The 17,313-nt window shown below is 42.5% G+C and overlaps 3 protein-coding genes across 8 annotated transcripts; 1 reads left to right on the forward strand and 2 right to left on the reverse strand.

Annotated features, from left to right (window-relative positions):
- The first annotated feature begins 53 nt into the window (after positions 1–53).
- Positions 54–6,344, forward strand: dtymk (deoxythymidylate kinase (thymidylate kinase)). The gene is made up of 5 exons (XM_029147462.3): positions 54–729; positions 830–938; positions 5,589–5,679; positions 5,766–5,963; positions 6,048–6,344. The coding sequence occupies exons 1-5, from the start codon at positions 600–602 to the stop codon at positions 6,162–6,164; spliced, it is 645 nt and encodes a 214-aa protein (XP_029003295.1). The 5' UTR covers positions 54–599; the 3' UTR covers positions 6,165–6,344.
- atg4b (autophagy related 4B, cysteine peptidase) lies at positions 6,245–11,146 on the reverse strand. Of its 4 annotated transcripts, none has more exons than XM_029147460.3 (14): positions 11,039–11,146; positions 9,691–9,792; positions 9,523–9,594; positions 9,316–9,414; positions 9,079–9,180; positions 8,903–8,975; positions 8,324–8,403; positions 7,879–8,075; positions 7,661–7,739; positions 7,424–7,569; positions 7,229–7,285; positions 7,016–7,109; positions 6,845–6,914; positions 6,245–6,772 (listed from the first exon to the last, which is right to left on the reverse strand). In XM_029147460.3, the coding sequence occupies exons 1-14, from the start codon at positions 11,046–11,048 to the stop codon at positions 6,760–6,762; spliced, it is 1,194 nt and encodes a 397-aa protein (XP_029003293.1). In that variant the 5' UTR covers positions 11,049–11,146; the 3' UTR covers positions 6,245–6,759. The 4 variants fall into 4 exon arrangements, with proteins under 4 accessions (XP_029003293.1, XP_029003292.1, XP_029003290.1 ...); XM_029147459.3 differs by having other exon boundaries at positions 6,845–6,929; XM_029147457.3 differs by having other exon boundaries at positions 7,184–7,285.
- Positions 11,147–13,042: 1,896 nt separating this feature from the next.
- boka (BCL2 family apoptosis regulator BOK a) lies at positions 13,043–16,743 on the reverse strand. Of its 3 annotated transcripts, none has more exons than XM_055508170.1 (5): positions 16,564–16,743; positions 16,056–16,344; positions 15,421–15,549; positions 14,171–14,339; positions 13,043–13,736 (listed from the first exon to the last, which is right to left on the reverse strand). In XM_055508170.1, exons 2-5 carry the CDS (start codon positions 16,267–16,269, stop codon positions 13,727–13,729), a joined length of 522 nt encoding a protein of 173 aa, XP_055364145.1. In that variant the 5' UTR covers positions 16,270–16,344; positions 16,564–16,743; the 3' UTR covers positions 13,043–13,726. The 3 variants fall into 3 exon arrangements, with proteins under 3 accessions (XP_055364145.1, XP_029004997.1, XP_029004998.1); XM_029149164.2 differs by having other exon boundaries at positions 14,176–14,339; positions 16,564–16,741; XM_029149165.2 differs by having other exon boundaries at positions 14,176–14,339; positions 16,056–16,742.
- Positions 16,744–17,313: the final 570 nt, after the last annotated feature.

The raw sequence follows: 17,313 nt of genomic DNA on the forward strand, positions 1-17,313 counted from the left end.
AGGAAGAAGTCAGACTTATCTATTCCTACCCCATGACTTCACCTTTCAATGTTTAAACCCAAAATGGTTTATATTTATGTTAAATTCAATTTGATTTGTTCTGAACATGATAGATGCCTCACACGCGGCCTAAGAAAGCGAGACTCTTACTTTGAAACGAATTACAATGACGGCTGGTAGCTGGTGCTCAGGCGCTAAGTAAGTAAGTTATATTTTCTTTTCCAGACGATGTCGACTGAAATAAAGCCGTCTTCTGGATAATTTGTCCAGAACATATAATACAAAACACATCCATTTTCTCGTTTCTCTTGATATAAGCGACACGAAACAGAATTTAGTCAATACCAATAAACTAGCTGAGAATACTTTTTTCAAAACCAGACATAGAATTTGATTTAAAGCCGTTTCGATACAAAAATGCAAAATGAAAACATGTTTTCTGGTTTCCCCAGCTTTTAATTTGGTGGGAAAGGAAAACTACCGGGCCACGTATCGCGTTTCAGCGAAAAGGCGCGATAATAGGACCAGCCGTTTTGTCGCGACTCAGTTCTGAGTTACCTCGTGCTGCCTGTTTGTCTCCTAAACGTGACGGTGCAGTTATGGCGTGTAAAAGAGGTGCCCTTATTGTGCTGGAAGGAGTAGACAGAGCTGGCAAAACGACTCAGTGCAACAAACTGGTCCAGTCGCTGCAGCAGAGTGGCAGAGCCGTGGAGATGATGAGGTTTCCTGGTAAGGCCGTGGGATTTGATATTCATTCTGCTTTATCGTAACCAAACGGGCTCACCATCGCGCCTGAAGTAATGGCGCGTGCTGTCATATGTTGCTGCAGATAGGACCACCATCATCGGACAGTTGATAAACGCCTACCTGGAGAAGAAGAGCGACTTAGAGGACCACACGGTGCATCTGCTCTTCTCTGCCAACCGCTGGGAACTGGTGTAAGCCTCTCACTCCGTTGTCAACTGCACAAAGCAGCGTGTTGCTAGGGCATCAGTCGAGCATTATTCTTTCTGACCAACACCAGTAAGCTGTGGAATGTGCTAAGTACATAGTACATAACATATATTAAGACTGAGACGGTGTTGGCAGAAGGAGTGTCACTCAGCGAATAGTCCCGTTAAAATGACCCAATAAATGAAACCACAGGTCCAAAGCTGTGGTAAAGCTTTGTTAAAAGCAACTATGTTGCAGCGACCCCCAGGCTTGCGATGTCGCTCGTAAGCTTAGCGACGCTAGGGCTAGCTAACTGGTGCAGCGAGGCTAATAGATTAGCAGCTGCGGCGACGTTACCGGGGAGAACACTCGTGTTCCACACACCGCACAGCCCTAGGTGTTTCCGTAAGAGCATCAACAATTTGACAGAAGCACAGTTTCTCGCTGTAGCTTCTAGCCGTTCAGCTTAGCTGCACCAGATAGCTAACCTATGCTCCACACTCCCACTATACACGAGCTGCATACTAAACCCTGGCCTGCACCATTGTTGTCAGGAGTGGAAATGCGCGCGAGTGACTAGAGACAGTGCTTAAGCTTAGAGGCGTGGCCGCGCGACGACCGGTTGGAAGAAACAAACAGGAAGTTGCGTATGTGGTGTAGAGGAAATACTTTTTTTACTACAGGACACCGGGTTAGGGCGGTGCGGTGGGTAGCACCGTCGCCTCACAGCAAGAAGGTTCTGGGTTTGATTCCCAGAACTTTCTGTGTGGAGTTTGCACGTTCTTGCACGTGCTTGCGTAGGTTCTCTCCGGGTTCTCCGGCTTCCTCCCACAGTCCAAAGACGTGCATTAGGTTGATTGGACCCTCTCCATTGCCCGTAGGTGTGAGTGTGTGTGTGTGAAAGGTTGTGTGTCTCTGTGTTGCCCTGCGATAGACTGGCGACCCGTCCAGGGTGTACCCTGCCTCTCGCCCGTAGCCAGCTGGGTTAGGCTCCAGCACCCCCGTGACCCTGCATTAGGGAATAAGCGGCTTAGAAAATGGATGAATGGACACCGGGTTAAATGAAAAAAAAAAAAAGTTTCATTTATGTATTTAGTTTTAATGTCTAATTATAATAATATTTTGGTTTGTTTTGGGGGGCTTATGTACATATTGCCTTAAAGGGGACTGATCATGCAAAATCCACTTTTTAGACATTCTGAAGTGTTCCTATGAATCTATGGGTCACGTTTACACACAATGGTAGAAGTGCATTTTCTCCAATTGTCATATTTTGCGATTTTCTCCAACGGGGTCAAAGCAAGCCCTGTTTTGACTACGACGTCACAGTGGGGGACTCCTCCCATCAAAAGAAGTTTGATTCTTTTAAGTGACTCAGATCTCTCAGACTCTTTTAAGTGACTCAGATCTTTAACTCTTGAACAGTGAAGTGAACGAATAATTTGAAATTATTCGTTCATTTACAGCAAGTGGCGCTGTGGGCGTAATAATATTGTTTGCGGTTAATAATATTGTTTGCGGTTCTCAAACACTATATACTGAAGACAACATGTTTTGCTTCAGCGGACAAATTATAATCACAAAATGCCTCAAGCAATTCAAACCATGTGACAGCCTAGAAAATACGCACCACATTAACATGACTTATGTCCTGCATCTTCCCTGCCATTGTTGCGACAATCACTTGGTAGCTGTCATCTGTAAAGACACGCCACACCAAAACATATTCAATATACAAACTGATCTGCGAGTGTGTGTGTGTGTGTGTGTGTGTGTGTGTGTGTGTGTGTGTGTGTGTGTGTGTGTGTGTGTGTGTGTGTGTGTGTGTGTGTGTGTGTGTGTGTGTGTGTGTGTGTGTGTGTGTGTGTGTGTGTGTGTGTGTGTGTGTGTGCGTGTGTTTCTGCGCGCACTTCATTTCACTTTGGACTGCTTTGAAAACAAGGGCGCCTGTTGAAGAAAGGATTTATTCCTACAGTCTGTCATCCACTTGCTGTAGTAAGTACATGCTTGATACTTATGTCATAATGTGTTTGTTTGTCTGTATGTATTAACCCACATATGTGAGGCAAGGTAAAAGCCCAAGCGGTCTGGGTTTTTCCAGCTGGAATTGTATGGTCTATAACTTTGCTTCTGCGTTTTGTATAGTCGTTAACGTTATCAACGTTAATTTGCTGTTATCAACTACACAGACAACTAATCATAGTATTGCCGTGTGGCAGTTACAGCTACAGCCACTAAACAACAAAGTTGCACATGATTTGTGTGATATAAGGCGGCTCCACTGACTGCTGCTCAGATTTGTGTTGCGTTAGCCGTTAGCGCACCGTTGGCCCAGCTGGGTGATCTACAATAGAAAATTGCAGATGAACGCAGTTGCATCTGTTATTACTCCGTAATGTGTCTCAGCCTAAATCAACTTGTGATTTTGGGTTATGACATTGTTCTGTCAAATTCTAACATGCATGCTAACTGTTTTGTGTTCCAAGCTTAGTGGCTAAGTAGTCAGGCCTCTACAATAAGGTTAATAAGGTTGCTTATCTAGTCAGCTAGCTATAGCTTGTGTAACTTAGCCATTATATTTTTAGGACCAATACAATATACAATAAATGTAACACTGTCTCACTGTCTATTGTAGGTGGGCTCACCCCAGTTACCCACATGCAAGAAGGTTGTCAAACAGAAAAAATAACTGACATCTGCTGCTCAGGTCAGGAGTGAAGGTATGTATATTTACCAACAGTAAGACCATTTCTTAGACAATAGAAGATTTTAATTGGTATAGATTGTTTAGATTTTATATGGTAATTGTTAGAACAAATTGATACTGTGATTATCTGCTGATTTAGCACAAGCAGCTTTGTCCTCCTAATATTCTTTGTATTGTATATTGTTACATTAGGGAAGGCTGTGCCCTACATAATTGGACTGCACGCTGGCACGTTTTGGCTGCTGTCGCTCACCGGTGTCTCTGAACAATGTTGCCTAATAAGGGAGGGAGGGATGGATATTGTATTATTGTGTGTGTGTGTGTGTGTGTGTGTGTGTGTGTGTGTGTGTGTGTGTGTGTGTGTGTGTGTGTGTGTGTGTGTGTGTGTGTGTGTGTGTGTGTGTGTGTGTGTGTGTGTCCCATATTAATAAAATCTCTCAATCAGTGGTATTTCACCTTTTCACCTATGCAATATAAATGGCCGCCGTCCTTCTCTCATGGTCCACACTCATAGTTCACTCATAGTTAAACTCTGTTTAATGAGGGAAAACCCCTTTTTTGTTTTCTTTGTATTTATATTGTATTTGTATTTTATTGAAATTGTTAAATGCTTTTCTATTTTTAACATGATAAGCTATGAAGGTGAACCAACCAGAAGAAAAAGGCATGTGTAAATATGAATAAAAATTCAATTGCTTTTGGTAAACAGGTAAATGATGAAAAATTCCACAGGTGGTCTAGATCCAACATACAGTAAGTGTTTAAATCATCAGGAAACTCTGCCTTGAGATACACACCACGCATGGAGAGATTCTTCAACTTGGATTTTTCCCCAAGGAGTCCCCAGCTCACTAGCCTCTGTAGACTAGATACCTTGCGATACAGAGACATATTACTGTCAGGTTTATCAAGAATGATCAAAAAACTACATAACTACATTTCTATTAGTTATATAGTAGTACTTGGCTCTTAAGATCAACCCCATTGACTCGTAATATTGTATATATCAATTATTACTAAAAGCAAGACAAAAATGTTTTTTCAGCTGTACTCTCGAACATTTATGTATTTGAATAATGTAAGCTAAAGCAGTGTATTCTATCAACCAGAGTTTTCCAGGTAAGTGTTATGAATATTCACTCTGCATAGGCCATTTAGCATAGGTGTTAGCATTAGCAACTGCTAGTCACTTTGCAAATTTGGAAATGTAGTAAATTACTTCAGCAGCCTGCTCCAGCTTCACAGTCAGGTTCTGGATCAAACAAATGTGCTTGGACTTCACTATGGAGAATTAAAGACTATTATTGCTCTCTTGAGGTCCTTCTTCTTTGAGACATTAAAGTCCACTATTCATTAGCGTATAAGAAAGGCAGTATGATCAGTATCCTTTAAGGAGCTGTAAAAACTGGAAGAATTATTGTATGTATTGTACTACCCATAACTGTTTGCTTATAACAAAATGGGCACCAAAGACAAATACTTTAACATCTTTAAAACTCGAATGACTAGAAAATCTGTGCCAATAATACTCCAGCACAGCATGTTTATGGTGTCATGGTTTTTCATTGTGGTACTTTTACAAATTTCTCAACCTCACACTCACTGGTGCTACAATATGCTGTTGTTTGGATTTGATGGTTCCAGTGTAATCTCGACACATAGAAAACTATGGAGAACATTGACACCTGGCGGTGTGTCTAAGTAACTTGCAGAAAGTTCTGCAAATCGGGAATGGAGTTTAGCATCTCACCAAATGTCAGGATAAATATTAAAATACAAATGAGACACCCATGTATGTTTTGACATTTTGGGATTCACAGATGACAAATAGAGGATTTTACTAGTCATGTAGTTAATTGTCTAATGTTGGAAACTGCGTTTAGGGAGTAGTCCGTAACCTTGGCATTTATTATACCCTGCATTGTCTTTGCATTTTTCTAACACACAGACCTTTAATAAAAAAGAAGTTAGAGCAAGGTACCACTCTGGTTGTGGACAGATATGCTTTTTCTGGAGTTGCCTTCACCAGTGCCAAGCCAGTGAGTCTTTCCATCCTTCCACTCTGCATTTATCTGACATTTTGACAGGTTTAACCTTAAAGCGTGCCATCTTCTGTCATTTCCAGGGTTTCTCTTTGGACTGGTGCAAGAAACCTGACGTGGGCTTGCCAAAACCTGACCTGGTTATGTTTTTGCAGCTCAGTCCTGCTGAGGCTGCTCTCAGAGGTCAGTTTGGCGAAGAGCGATATGAGACTAGTGCGTTCCAAAGAGCCGTACAACAAAAATTTGAACATCTAATGAAGGATCTTTCAGTCAACTGGCAGGTATGAATGTTGGTTGTGGGTTTATTTTCTGCTGACATCCTAAATTCATTATTTTTGTCATTAATTAAATTGTCTGTTGTCCAGGTGATTGATGCATCTCAGAGTGTTGAGGATGTACACAAACAAATTGCATACCACAGCCTCAACGCGATCAACACAGCGCAGAACCTCCCACTTGGTGAGCTGTGGAAGGCTCCATAAACCATATTTTTTTTAAAACACTGTATGCATATATTGTTATTCTGTACAGGAAATCACACATTCTTACAAGTGATGAAAGATACTTTCAAATATCTCTTATTTTATTTTTAATCTTCTTACATGTCTATTGTTCTTTCACTTCTAAATATTGTGTTGATTAAATAAATTAACTTCAAATGAGCTAGTGTAGCTTCACTCTTGGCAAGGATACATCTTTTCTTTATATCTGACAAAATTTGGTTTTGTTACAGACTTCAGTTATTAGTGACCAACCGCTTAAGCCATGGGCATCATGAACCATTGTGTTCCTATACAACATAAAACTGTAATGGCATTTTTACTTATGGAGTCAGGGAAAGGCACCATATCACTTCAGAATAAACATTTAAAGTGTTAAGACTCAAATGGAATCACATGTATGTGAAGATGTGCATACAGAATTTATCCTGAGCTCCTGCTACGGCTTCCACCAGGCAGTCTCAATGTTGGATACAGAGAGCATTCGGAGGCTGTTGAAAGGAAGCTGTGTGACACACACTGACTACACCATCGGAGCTGGACTGGCTGAAGAGGTCTCCAAAAAATGTTCATCCCCTCAGGCTTCCCTTCTGATACAGAGAAGAGACAGTGAATCCCTCGCCTACTGTTGAACAGTAAATCATTGTTCATATGTCCCTCACAGGGAAAGGATCTCAAACTCTTCGTCCTCTGAATCAAAGAACCGCTCCAACCGGTCTGAGTCTGAGAAATCTGCAAAGTGAGTGTCAACACACAAAAGAAAAAGAATGTTAAAATTCCATGTAGTTGCTGCATTTTGGGAAGTATTTGTAGAAAACCTCCAGTTTATTTACCAGGCGTAAGGTTTAGGGCATCAACGCTGACCATGTGAGAAGGCTGACTGTCTACAAGTTCAAACATGGGCAGGCCCCCTCTGTTGCAGGAAAGCTAGAAAAGAACAACCATTTAATCATTGACCATTGTGTCTAACAAGAAAAAAATGCTTTATTTAACTGCTATACATGACTCAAGGATGTGACAAAGGAGCAGTGTTCACACAGATGTACCCTTCTTATGCGCATACACCAGTCATCAAACTCATCCTCTGTTCTGCAGAAGAAACCCTAGTGGACACAGTAAGACAAATGGTCAGCTATGGAAAATTTGAGTTGAAATATTAAGTTTTCAGCTTGCACACATTCATATTTATTAATGAGCTTTAGTTTCAGATAACTGTGCTGTGAAAAGCTCTCTGTTACTACCGCTGCAATCGATGGATCCAGTTCACAGATGTGCATGCGACAGGGTGGGTGCTGACAATGATACGTCTCATCAAGGACCAGGCCATCTTCACTTGGCTCGACAGCAGGCTGTGTAGTATGTGGATCTAAATAGATAAGTTCCTCTCCTGAAGAATGCCAAGAAACAGTGGACAAAGCTTTTAACCAACATGAATGTAGATTTTTCTTTTACTTCACAACCATATAGACTAGACATACCGACAAAACCGATGAAGTAATGGGCACTGTTTGGTTTTCCACCAATAACGCCAAGGGACTGAGGCAGCATGAAGCATTGCTGTGAAAACAAACAATGGATTTTGTCTCACCTGAACTGAAATTTATGTCCAATGTTGGCTTTTATTTTCTAATGCTTAGTGGGGAAAAAAACATTTAGTCAGTATAAATTTAGATTTATACAAGACTAAGTGCCTCACCTTAAGTGTTTCGATATAGGCCTCATTTATATCACTCAGGCCCAGTCTTAGGGGTATGAGCAGAATCAGAGGTTTCCAGAGCGCTGTCTCCTCCTCAGTCAGGGCACATGCTCCTTCCAGGCAACCGTTGAGCTCCCCTACGCCCTCTGACTCGCCACAGGCTCCTGCAGCATCCAGCCAGGGCATACAGAGGCGCTCTGCATTAAAAAAGGAAAAAAAAAGAAAATATGTAGGTCTGTGCTGTACAACCAGAAGCATATTGTTAACTTTGTTACTTATGTTGTAAAAATCTACATGTTGGCAATTTAACATTATATGATGTTAATTTCAGACTTTCTGCTTAAAGAACCATTCGGTGTGTACACGTACGAAAATGGCATGAACAGAAGTGCATGTGCTACTGCATGATAACAAAACACTTAAGTTGCAACACATGTTCACTTACTAATCTCCTCGATGACCACAGTGTTGTCCATCGCCACGTGTACAACTAATCTGCTCCACGTATCAAACACTGCCAACTTCCTGAAATCAGATCAGCACATTGAGAGAGTTATGCTATGGTCAGGTTCTTATTGGCTCCTTCCCCAGAAGACTGAATTATCTATGGTTTGACACCTTATAGTCAATACATAGCGAAACTCAAAAGGAGAGAAACTAAAAGACTGAAGAAATATGATCCAATCAAATAACACTGGACGCGTGTTGTCCAGAAGAGGTATCTATTCATTTGGCTGACGCCTGTGTTCAAGGCTTTTACTCAGCAGATTTTTTTAGTGCAGTATTCCAACATTCTACTCTGCCCCTTTAATAGACTTTTTGTAATAATATGCTTTTCTAGTTTACAGTTCTAACTTTTGCAAGTGTGTGTAAAAATAAAAGGCATAAAATGCAAACAAAAGCAAAACTGCTGTTTTTCTTCATATTTTCAATGACTCTTGCTAATTTATATTGTACAATTAAATATCTTTGAACTGGACCACAGCAAACCGTTTGTAATTTCTATGTTCTTTAAAGTACTTACTTTAAAACCTGGGCAACTGTGTTTGGTCCATACCACTGGCCTATAGGCTTTCCTTCTCCAACTCCCATCTGAGCTGTAGTAGCATTCAAAAATAAATGGACAATTTAATATACCGTTTCATGATTGCTTGTGTGATCCTTTGGAATAATTTGAAAAGTCTGAAGATCACCACTTACCAATCTGATGGATGGAGTAATAACTGTCTTTTTTGTCAATAAATGCATTGAGAATACTGATGTACTCCTCTCTTTGTTTCTGACTTCTGGCCCATCTCCAATCTGAAAACAAAAACCTAGTTATTAAGCATGTATCAAACAACTACAGACTGGAGTATAGCAGCAAGTGACACATGAATAAAATCTAACTGATCACATTAAGCTTCTTTAGTTTTTATATTTCTGAAGTTATCTCACCTCTGCCTAGATGTCTCCGCATCAAGGCCTCGCCTAGTATCATCTGGCCACATCGTAACATACATCCCCATCCTGTATCCGATGTTGGTCCTGTCCCACCTGTCAAAAATCAATCACAGTCCCTTTTGTAAGTAGAAGTGAAAACCCATATGACTTAAACCTTACAACCCATGAAACAGGGATCAATACCATAATTATATCACTTACCAATAGGTGGGAAGTTTTTTCTGTATGTGAACCACAGCCGTGAAGCAACGTCTGATAAAATGTTATCTTTCTCTACAAAAATACAGAATGGAAATCATCTTTTTACCAAACATCCAAATAGTAAAGCTAATAACAGGCTTTTAAAATGCGGACATGTTTAAATCATACCTGTGAGGGCATTGTATTCTTTCCCTAAGATCCACACTGGATCTGAGGTCTCGGGAAAATCTTCAAACTCTCCAAAACGAAGTGTGTCATATGTCAAGGTAGCTGTAGAAGAAGACGTAAGCAAAGTTTAAGCTGGTGCAAAAATTACAAGACAGACATTGCTTGTGATTGTTATTTTTCAGCTAATTACAAGGAAATATGTCTGTAAGGCACTAGAGATGGAGCATCCATTAGTTTCTTTATTGGGATCCGGCTACTTTGTGTACAGCTACATTTAGTTTAAAGCAGTTTTTATGTGATGAATCATGTGGTACTCTGCATCATAAGTAATATGAACCTAATGTCTACCATCAGTGGAGAGCACCCTTAATAAAAACAGGACACACGCCTTCCAAATGAACACTGAACATCTGGAGGTAGGAAATAAATAGTTACGTAGGCAGGCTGTGATGGCAAAAAGCAATTAGAGTAATAGTCTAAGTATCTACACTTGTCAATGCTGTAGGAAATATTGGGTTCAAAACCGTGGGTTATGTGGAACAGTCCAATTAATGAATCAAACAAGGTCAGCTTTTGCCTGTTATTACGCAACATATTATTTTATATATAAGTTATTATTATTATTATATAATTGCAGGTTCAGAAATACTCTCTGTAGTATCAGGTAACGTGTATAATACCTGATAGTTTTACGTGTACAATACTTAATAGTTCTAAACAGACAGGGAAAGTTGACGAGCCATCCCGGCACTTGTCAGTTGTTTAGCCTGGACACAGATTCGTGGGCAGCGTTAGAGATGACATTAACGTGAAAAAAGAAAGTGATTTCAAGTGATTTTTTTGGCTCGCTTTCTTTCTTTGAGCATTATGAGTTCAAACTTATTACACCTCTATACCAGGCAATAGCATTGCCGGTGCTAACGACTGATGTGATGGTGACAGTGCATCGGCTGGAATGTTCATCTAGGGCGTAACATTAGGCTAGCATAAACAATCGATGCAAAGATGGAAGTTAAATGTATTGTGAGTGAAACTCAACAACAACACATGGCAGTGACACAGAACGCAACCGAACACCGTACAGGAACTGATACCGCCGTACCGCGAGCTGTCAATGGACGGAAACCAACATATTTAGCAAAAACAGCAAGCTAACGTTAGTTAGCGGTTAGCTTTAGCCATCACTTTAGCAGGCTAGCGTCACCGAGACTACAAAGAATGGTGTGGAATAAAACAGAGTGAGTAATTTATTACCAGGCGGTAAACAGTGGTGTGGTGTATTATTTTTACATAGACTGGCTTTTAAAATAATAAAAACAAGCACTATTTTGTTTGAAGAATCGCTAACCTGCATCCATCCCGATGGTCTTCACCCTATCTTGTTTGTTGTTCTCTGCACTCCGAAACGATGGACCAATAGAAAAAAGGTCCAGCTGCGGAAGTCAGGAAAGGCGGGACTTAACGTAACACCCAATACAATTCGAGAACTGGGCTATTTTCCTGCACCTAAACCAATCACTAATAGCTTACGTGGGGAAAACGTGTAATTTCGCCGCTCCTGTATAAATCTGCAGTTATTGTTGCATTACAGTACACGTCGCATACAAGTGGTCAATTACTTTAAATGTAACACACTCAAAAAGCACTTTTTTTCAACTTGACTGAAATGAAATAATCAAATCCATTTTATTTTGAATTAAAAACAAAAGACAGAAAATAACCATAAGTAAACGAATTTGATGAAATGGCTACACACGCGATTTAATTGGAATTTAAAAGATTTTATGGCTTTTACTTAAAACATATAATACATGCAACTGAATTGGCGTCAGAACATATCTTATGGTGAGAAGAGACAGTATTGCTTTTTTTATGTTACTATTACTTTGCCGTGGCAACCAACCAAAACAACCAGGAGCTGTTTAACCGTGTGTTCAGACACATTAAACGCTTCTCCATTTCAAAAACTATCAGACCCATTAATGTTCATATATGCACAACTATATCCATTTGATAAAGCTGTGTGCTGAGTGTTAAGACATGTATCTACAATCCCCAGAGTAATAAATTAAAGTTCAGCACCCCATGCTTGGTCTATAGGTACTCCCCGCCATCCCCCACACACACCTCTATAGCAAAGGAGAGTAAAAGATAACCACATGACTCTAGTTTAGTCAAATATTTACTGTTCAATCAGCACATGTCAATTTCAGTAGTGAATAAGGGTTATGCTGACGTCTGTAAAGCTCAAGGCGACAGATGAACAGTTTGAGGGTGGCAGTGATAGGGTCGTTGGTTTTGATTCCTGTTTTTTCTGAGCCATAGAGTCCTTGGGCAAGGCACAGAACCCCAAGTTTCCCCCAGTGTTATTATACGCTTTGTTACTAGTGTGTGAATGTTTGTGTTTGTACAGGCGAATGGTTTAATGTGAGTGCAATGTTAAAGCACTTTGAGTACCACTAGGTATAAAAGCACTATACAAGACCATTTAGCCACTTGTGCTGTCTTCCTGTTAGTGAATGTGTAAGCTTGTTATTAGGCTTTAATCCAGTCACATACTAGGCTACTTGCAGCGCACCAAAAACATTAGCCTCCGGTTGATTATGAAGCTGCTCAGACAACATGTGGTCACTAGATGTCTCTGTACCACAGAGACCTACAAAGCATGCAACTGGCAACTGGTGCCGCTCAGACATCTCAAACAAACATTCTCCCTGCCTGTTTAATTTGAAGCAACTTCAACTGCAAATGTTGCTCCCGCCAGTCCATCCTGAGCCTTCACAGCTGCTTTTCTGCATAGCAGCTCCTCTGTTCACACCCTCTAAGCTGCTGGTATCAGAGCTCTGCTAATGTTACCCTCCCTGATCTGGCGGGTGTCAGAGGAGAGTGTGCCTTGCTTTTCAATCTTGTAGTTGTGAAGAAAAAGGCAATAAACGTTAAACAGGATTCTATCAACCAAACTGGCCTCCATGGGGTTTCACTGTCAATACTTGTCCTCAACTTTATGGTTAGCAATTTGTATCATTAATCATCCCTTCAACATAAACACATTTGTTGGACACAAAACAAATCAGCTCTAATAGTAAATAAAAATCCACTTTTAATGTAGGAGCTGGACCACAGCTGCAAAATAATTTACAGTAAACAACTTAATAAAGTGCTGATTTGATGAAAATATTGTGTGTGTGAACATTAACTTGCATAGTATTCACTACATACCACACACTAAACTTATTATTTCCATTTTATTCATGGAATAAATTCTACTTGATCTAACTAATTTATGGTCTAACAAGCCTTCATCAATGAAAATATTGTAAATATTGATTGAAGAATGGAACCCCACTCAAAATGTATTGCAAACCAACTTTTATGACACATCTGTTGAGATATAGTAAATTGTAAAAGAACAGATATTGAAGGATACAGAGGATGTATCTAAAATGTGCATGTTCAGCTGAATATCAGGTGTAACAGTATGAAAAATACAGAATTGTGACTTTAAAAAAAATAAAGAATCTATTGGTAAGACTGAAATAGAATATAACTCTGGAATGAGAACCTCCCCATACATTCTACAATTAAATTTAAATAGGACTTAAAGTAAAATAAGAATTATTTCCTATTATTAATACATATTTAGTTACCAAACAAAATATGTCAGTTGCTTGCTATTGTCTCTTGAAATGTATAAAATATGTAGTATGTGAACATACCATAGTGTCCATTTTCAACAACTGTGGGCGAGTGACACACATATGTGGACAGGTTTTAGTGTAAAAGCAATAACGTGAGCTATGTAAACTAATAAATACAACAGAAGCAAGGTGAGTCCACCGGCCGTGATGGGACAGGCGTTCCTCAGTGCAAAGGGAGTGTAAACACAGTCCAAAGGCGTAGGCTCCGGTGGTGCCGGCCCTTCACTTCTCCCTGAGGAGGTGCAGCACCACGGCCTTGAGATAATGTCCAAGAGCAAAGGCTGCAGACACCAGCCAGTGAGAGCGGAAGCCGGAATCAGTGTTCACCACGCATTTGGTTACGTCCGCCTGTAAAGCAGCAGAGACAGGACATTGAGAATGTTCACAGGGAAGGTGCAAGGAGCTGTCGCTTCACTGCCTGAGCGCACACGGTCCAGCTGCTCCTCCGCGTGAGTCACGACGGCCTGAGACGCTTAGATGGGTTTAGGCCGTAGCTGGAGACAGACTGAGTTTAGTCTGCAGCTTCGACAAACGGGTCCCTCATTTGAGCTTTTGAGGTCAGTTACACAATGCGCTGCTCTTCGTTTTGTTACACTCCATTTATTTTCTAAACAAGACTGAAACGTTTCCGCAGGAGCATCCATTCGTTTGTCTGTGTGGACAGAGACGTGTTGTTTCAGGCTATTTTACATGAGAGCCACCCAGGGAGACAGCAACATTCAATATTCATTCGAGTTTTTACTGATATTATCCTGAACCTCCAGCCCAGCCGTGATGCTCGCCTTACCCAGCCGCCTCTCCTCTTCAACCAGGATGTCAGACTCTTGCGGACAAACTCCCCCATGCAGTCGACAATGGTGTGCACCATGGCCGGGTGGCCGTGGCGCACGCAGTCCACAGCCAAGGCGCCCGCCACGGCGTACAGGGAAACCACCTTCCCCCACGTCACACCTGACAGCGACGCAGAAGGAAAACGTGCGTGAGAGGGAAGCAAGGCACAGTCCTCAGCGTCCGCCTGGAGCGGCTGCTTTGAGCAGCAGCTGGAGAGACGACACACGAGCAGCCAGACGCCAGGCCCGATGTCCCGCCCAGAACAAAACCCGGACGCTTACTAGATTAGGGAGCAGATCATTTTTCCTAAGGCTTTCTGCCACCGCGCCATTTACAGTCAAAGCTCCAGACTATTTCTGTTCTGTTTATAAGTCCAGCACATACAAACTGACACTCAGCTCCATCCATTCTCTGTCTCCTGCGACCGGAGCTCATGATTCTGGAACCTGCGGGAGCGGAGTCAGCGCTGCCGACAACTGACTGTCCTCATGTTCACAACATTATACCAGTCGGTTTGGATAAGTAGGAGTCTGACAGCACCCTGACACACGAGTGGTGTAAAAAAAGTTATTTAGTCCACTGTTCATGTCAAATTGATGGGGGCTGCTTTAAATAAAGGGTTGAAAGTGCATGTCATGGTGTGTTTGTGAATGTTGTCAGAAGCAGGACATGTTATCAGAGCAGTATGGCATTAGCCTCACAATCTGCTGTGGCCCACTGCTTCCTCCTCACACACACACACGCACACACACACACACACACACACACACACACACACACACACACACACACACACACACACACACACACACACACACACACACAGTGTTCCATGTTCAGTATGACACTGGAACTATTACACTCTAATACGGCCAGAACCTTTCTCCTTTACATATTTGAAGTAGTCAGTTATTTCTCTAATCCTTCTTCGCCTGAGGACTGGACTAACCTGCTCTCCTTCACTCTTCGCTGCAGCCAAATCTTAATTACCGGTGCAGCAGTTCACACCCTGAGGAGCGAACCAGCTGAGATTTGTTACTTAACTCCCAGGGTGGAGCCCAAACCCTGTAATGATCCCTCACCTAAAAAGCCAATGGACGCTTGTCTGTCCCTTTTCCAGCAGGTTTCTGAATCAATTTTAAAACCGACACAAAATTTGATTTACTGGACAATATGAGCCAAACCTGAGGCGGACAGATACCTGTGGAGAAAATGTCCGCTGCCACAGCCAGGAAAGCATCAGACACCACGCCCTCTGACGCCACCGTGATGTTGAGCTGACGGGCTACGTTACGGTAAATGTTGGGTCGAAGGTACTCGAGCTCATCTCCTGCAAGAAACAAAGGACAGCAACACTAAGTAAAAGCCTTACATTAAGTCTCTACTGGCTGTTTGCAGAGCTTGTGATTAGGTTTAAGCAGTAGTTGTAGAAAAACAGTACATTAAAGAATCACAGCTGGAGCTGAGCTCTGATGGTTTTCTGTAAACAGTCTTCTTTTGTTTAAGGTCTGAGTTTCCAGTGAATTGCATAACTGCCTGAACTGACAATGGGCTGACAACCGCAATGAAGACTCAGACTGCAGGAGGCATCTGTACTGTGTCACCGCTCAGACAAGAGCAGGTTTTTTTGTGGGGATTCCATGGAATCTAATGAGGAACCGGAGCCCCTGATGCATTCTGATAAAAAAGCTCTAACATCAAACAGGCTTTTACAAATGAGGTCACAAGTCCAAACGATTTTTATGACGATTAAAACCACTCGTGTCTAACTCCCACTGTATGTTGCTTATCAATTTAATCTTAACAATAACTACAACCGACTCGAAGGCAACGTACCGAGCCACAGCAGGACGGTGGAGACCTCTCCCAGGGTCCCACCTGACGCAGCCAGGCCATGCTCGGGCTTGGACCAGCCTATCCCGGCACGGTTCAGCCTGGAATGGATGTAGTCCCTGCACAGCGCCTTGGCCTGGGACACCAGCTCCTTGTCGGTGGGCGAGCGGTCGAACACCTCGGCCGCAAACACGGAGGAGCGGCGCAACATCTCCATGCCCCGTGCGTCATCCGCCGCCGACTGCGCCGCGCAGCTCCGCGCCTCCGCCGCTTCTCTCCGGCTACGCGTCCTCTGGAGATTATTTTTGCGGAACAGATTAGTGTATGGGGACAGTCTGGATAGCGCGAGCACATAATCACAGCGTGACGCAACTGCAGGTCCCGTCGTTCATCGCTAAACTGGACGGAGAAGGAGATTTAAACCAGGAAAAGGCTGCGATGCGTGAATCCATAACTTTCCTAGTTGCTCCGTAACTTCCAGGGAGGATGAGCGCTGCGAAGTGACACTTACCCGACAATTACCCGGCCGGTAGGCTCCAGCTACACCATCACCCTAAGCGGGCTGCATACCGAGCTGTCACACTGCGCTGAGATGCGGTGGTGATCAGTGAACTGTGGTGATGTGCAGATTTACTGCAGCGGCGGCCGCGGTCTGCCGTGGGACAGGCGCTCCTTCTAAGGGCACTTATTGTGAAGACCAAAGGCGGAGATAAGCGGAGGCGCGCAAACCCCACCCCTCCCCTCGGCCCACACACGCACGCGCGCGCACACACACACACACGCGCGCGCGCGCACACACACACACACACACACACACACACATCTCACTTGTTAGTCAGCTGTATTTGTTCAAGCTTCTTCAGCAAACTAACTGCTGCTTTGGTGGAGTCTGTACTAAGCACAGATCCTATCAAAGGAAAACACATTTCCGCAAGTTGTTCTAAGGTTATGAAAACAGTGTCTCAATGCAAACGTTTTGACTTCAGCTTAGAGGAGTTGTGTTATAAGGTTTGCTTCTCCTCCTCTCGCTGTTTTGAAACTGGAGCCAGCACTGACACTGCAGCGCTCCCTTCTCCGCTCCCTGACACAACGGTTTTGGTTCTTCGCAGGCAGGCGATAATAGCATTTCTTGGGGAAGCCACTCCACCCATCATCCACGCTGTCCGGGCATGCTTCAGGAATGCTTCACTTTGTTTGCGATCATGCAACGAAATCTGCGGATCAAACTGTACCAGACGCCCACTGGATCACAAACGATCAG

This window comes from Betta splendens, chromosome 4 (assembly GCF_900634795.4).
Source record: "Betta splendens chromosome 4, fBetSpl5.4, whole genome shotgun sequence".
Lineage (NCBI taxonomy): Eukaryota > Metazoa > Chordata > Actinopteri > Anabantiformes > Osphronemidae > Betta > Betta splendens.

What these genes read in the sequence shown, in the direction of transcription:
- dtymk (XM_029147462.3), top strand. Translation starts at nt 600, where the DNA reads ATGGCGTGTAAAAGAGGTGCCCTTATTGTGCTGGAAGGAGTAGACAGA. An exon ending in GCCAACCGCTGGGAACTGGT is followed by an intron (nt 939 to 5,588) that starts GTAAGCCTCTCA and finishes TCTAACACACAG; the next exon opens with ACCTTTAATAAAAAAGAAGT. An exon ending in ATCTTTCAGTCAACTGGCAG is followed by an intron (nt 5,964 to 6,047) that starts GTATGAATGTTG and finishes TCTGTTGTCCAG; the next exon opens with GTGATTGATGCATCTCAGAG.
- atg4b (XM_029147456.3), bottom strand. An exon ending in AAAAAACTTCCCACCTATTG is followed by an intron (nt 9,415 to 9,522) that starts GTAAGTGATATA and finishes GATTTTTGACAG; the next exon opens with GTGGGACAGGACCAACATCG. An exon ending in TTGTCACATCCTTGAGTCAT is followed by an intron (nt 7,110 to 7,183) that starts GTATAGCAGTTA and finishes GTTCTTTTCTAG; the next exon opens with CTTTCCTGCAACAGAGGGGG.
- boka (XM_029149165.2), bottom strand. Translation starts at nt 16,269, where the DNA reads ATGGAGATGTTGCGCCGCTCCTCCGTGTTTGCGGCCGAGGTGTTCGAC. An exon ending in AGCGGACATTTTCTCCACAG is followed by an intron (nt 14,340 to 15,420) that starts GTATCTGTCCGC and finishes CGTCGCTGTCAG; the next exon opens with GTGTGACGTGGGGGAAGGTG. An exon ending in TGAAGAGGAGAGGCGGCTGG is followed by an intron (nt 13,737 to 14,175) that starts GTAAGGCGAGCA and finishes GCTGCTTTACAG; the next exon opens with GCGGACGTAACCAAATGCGT.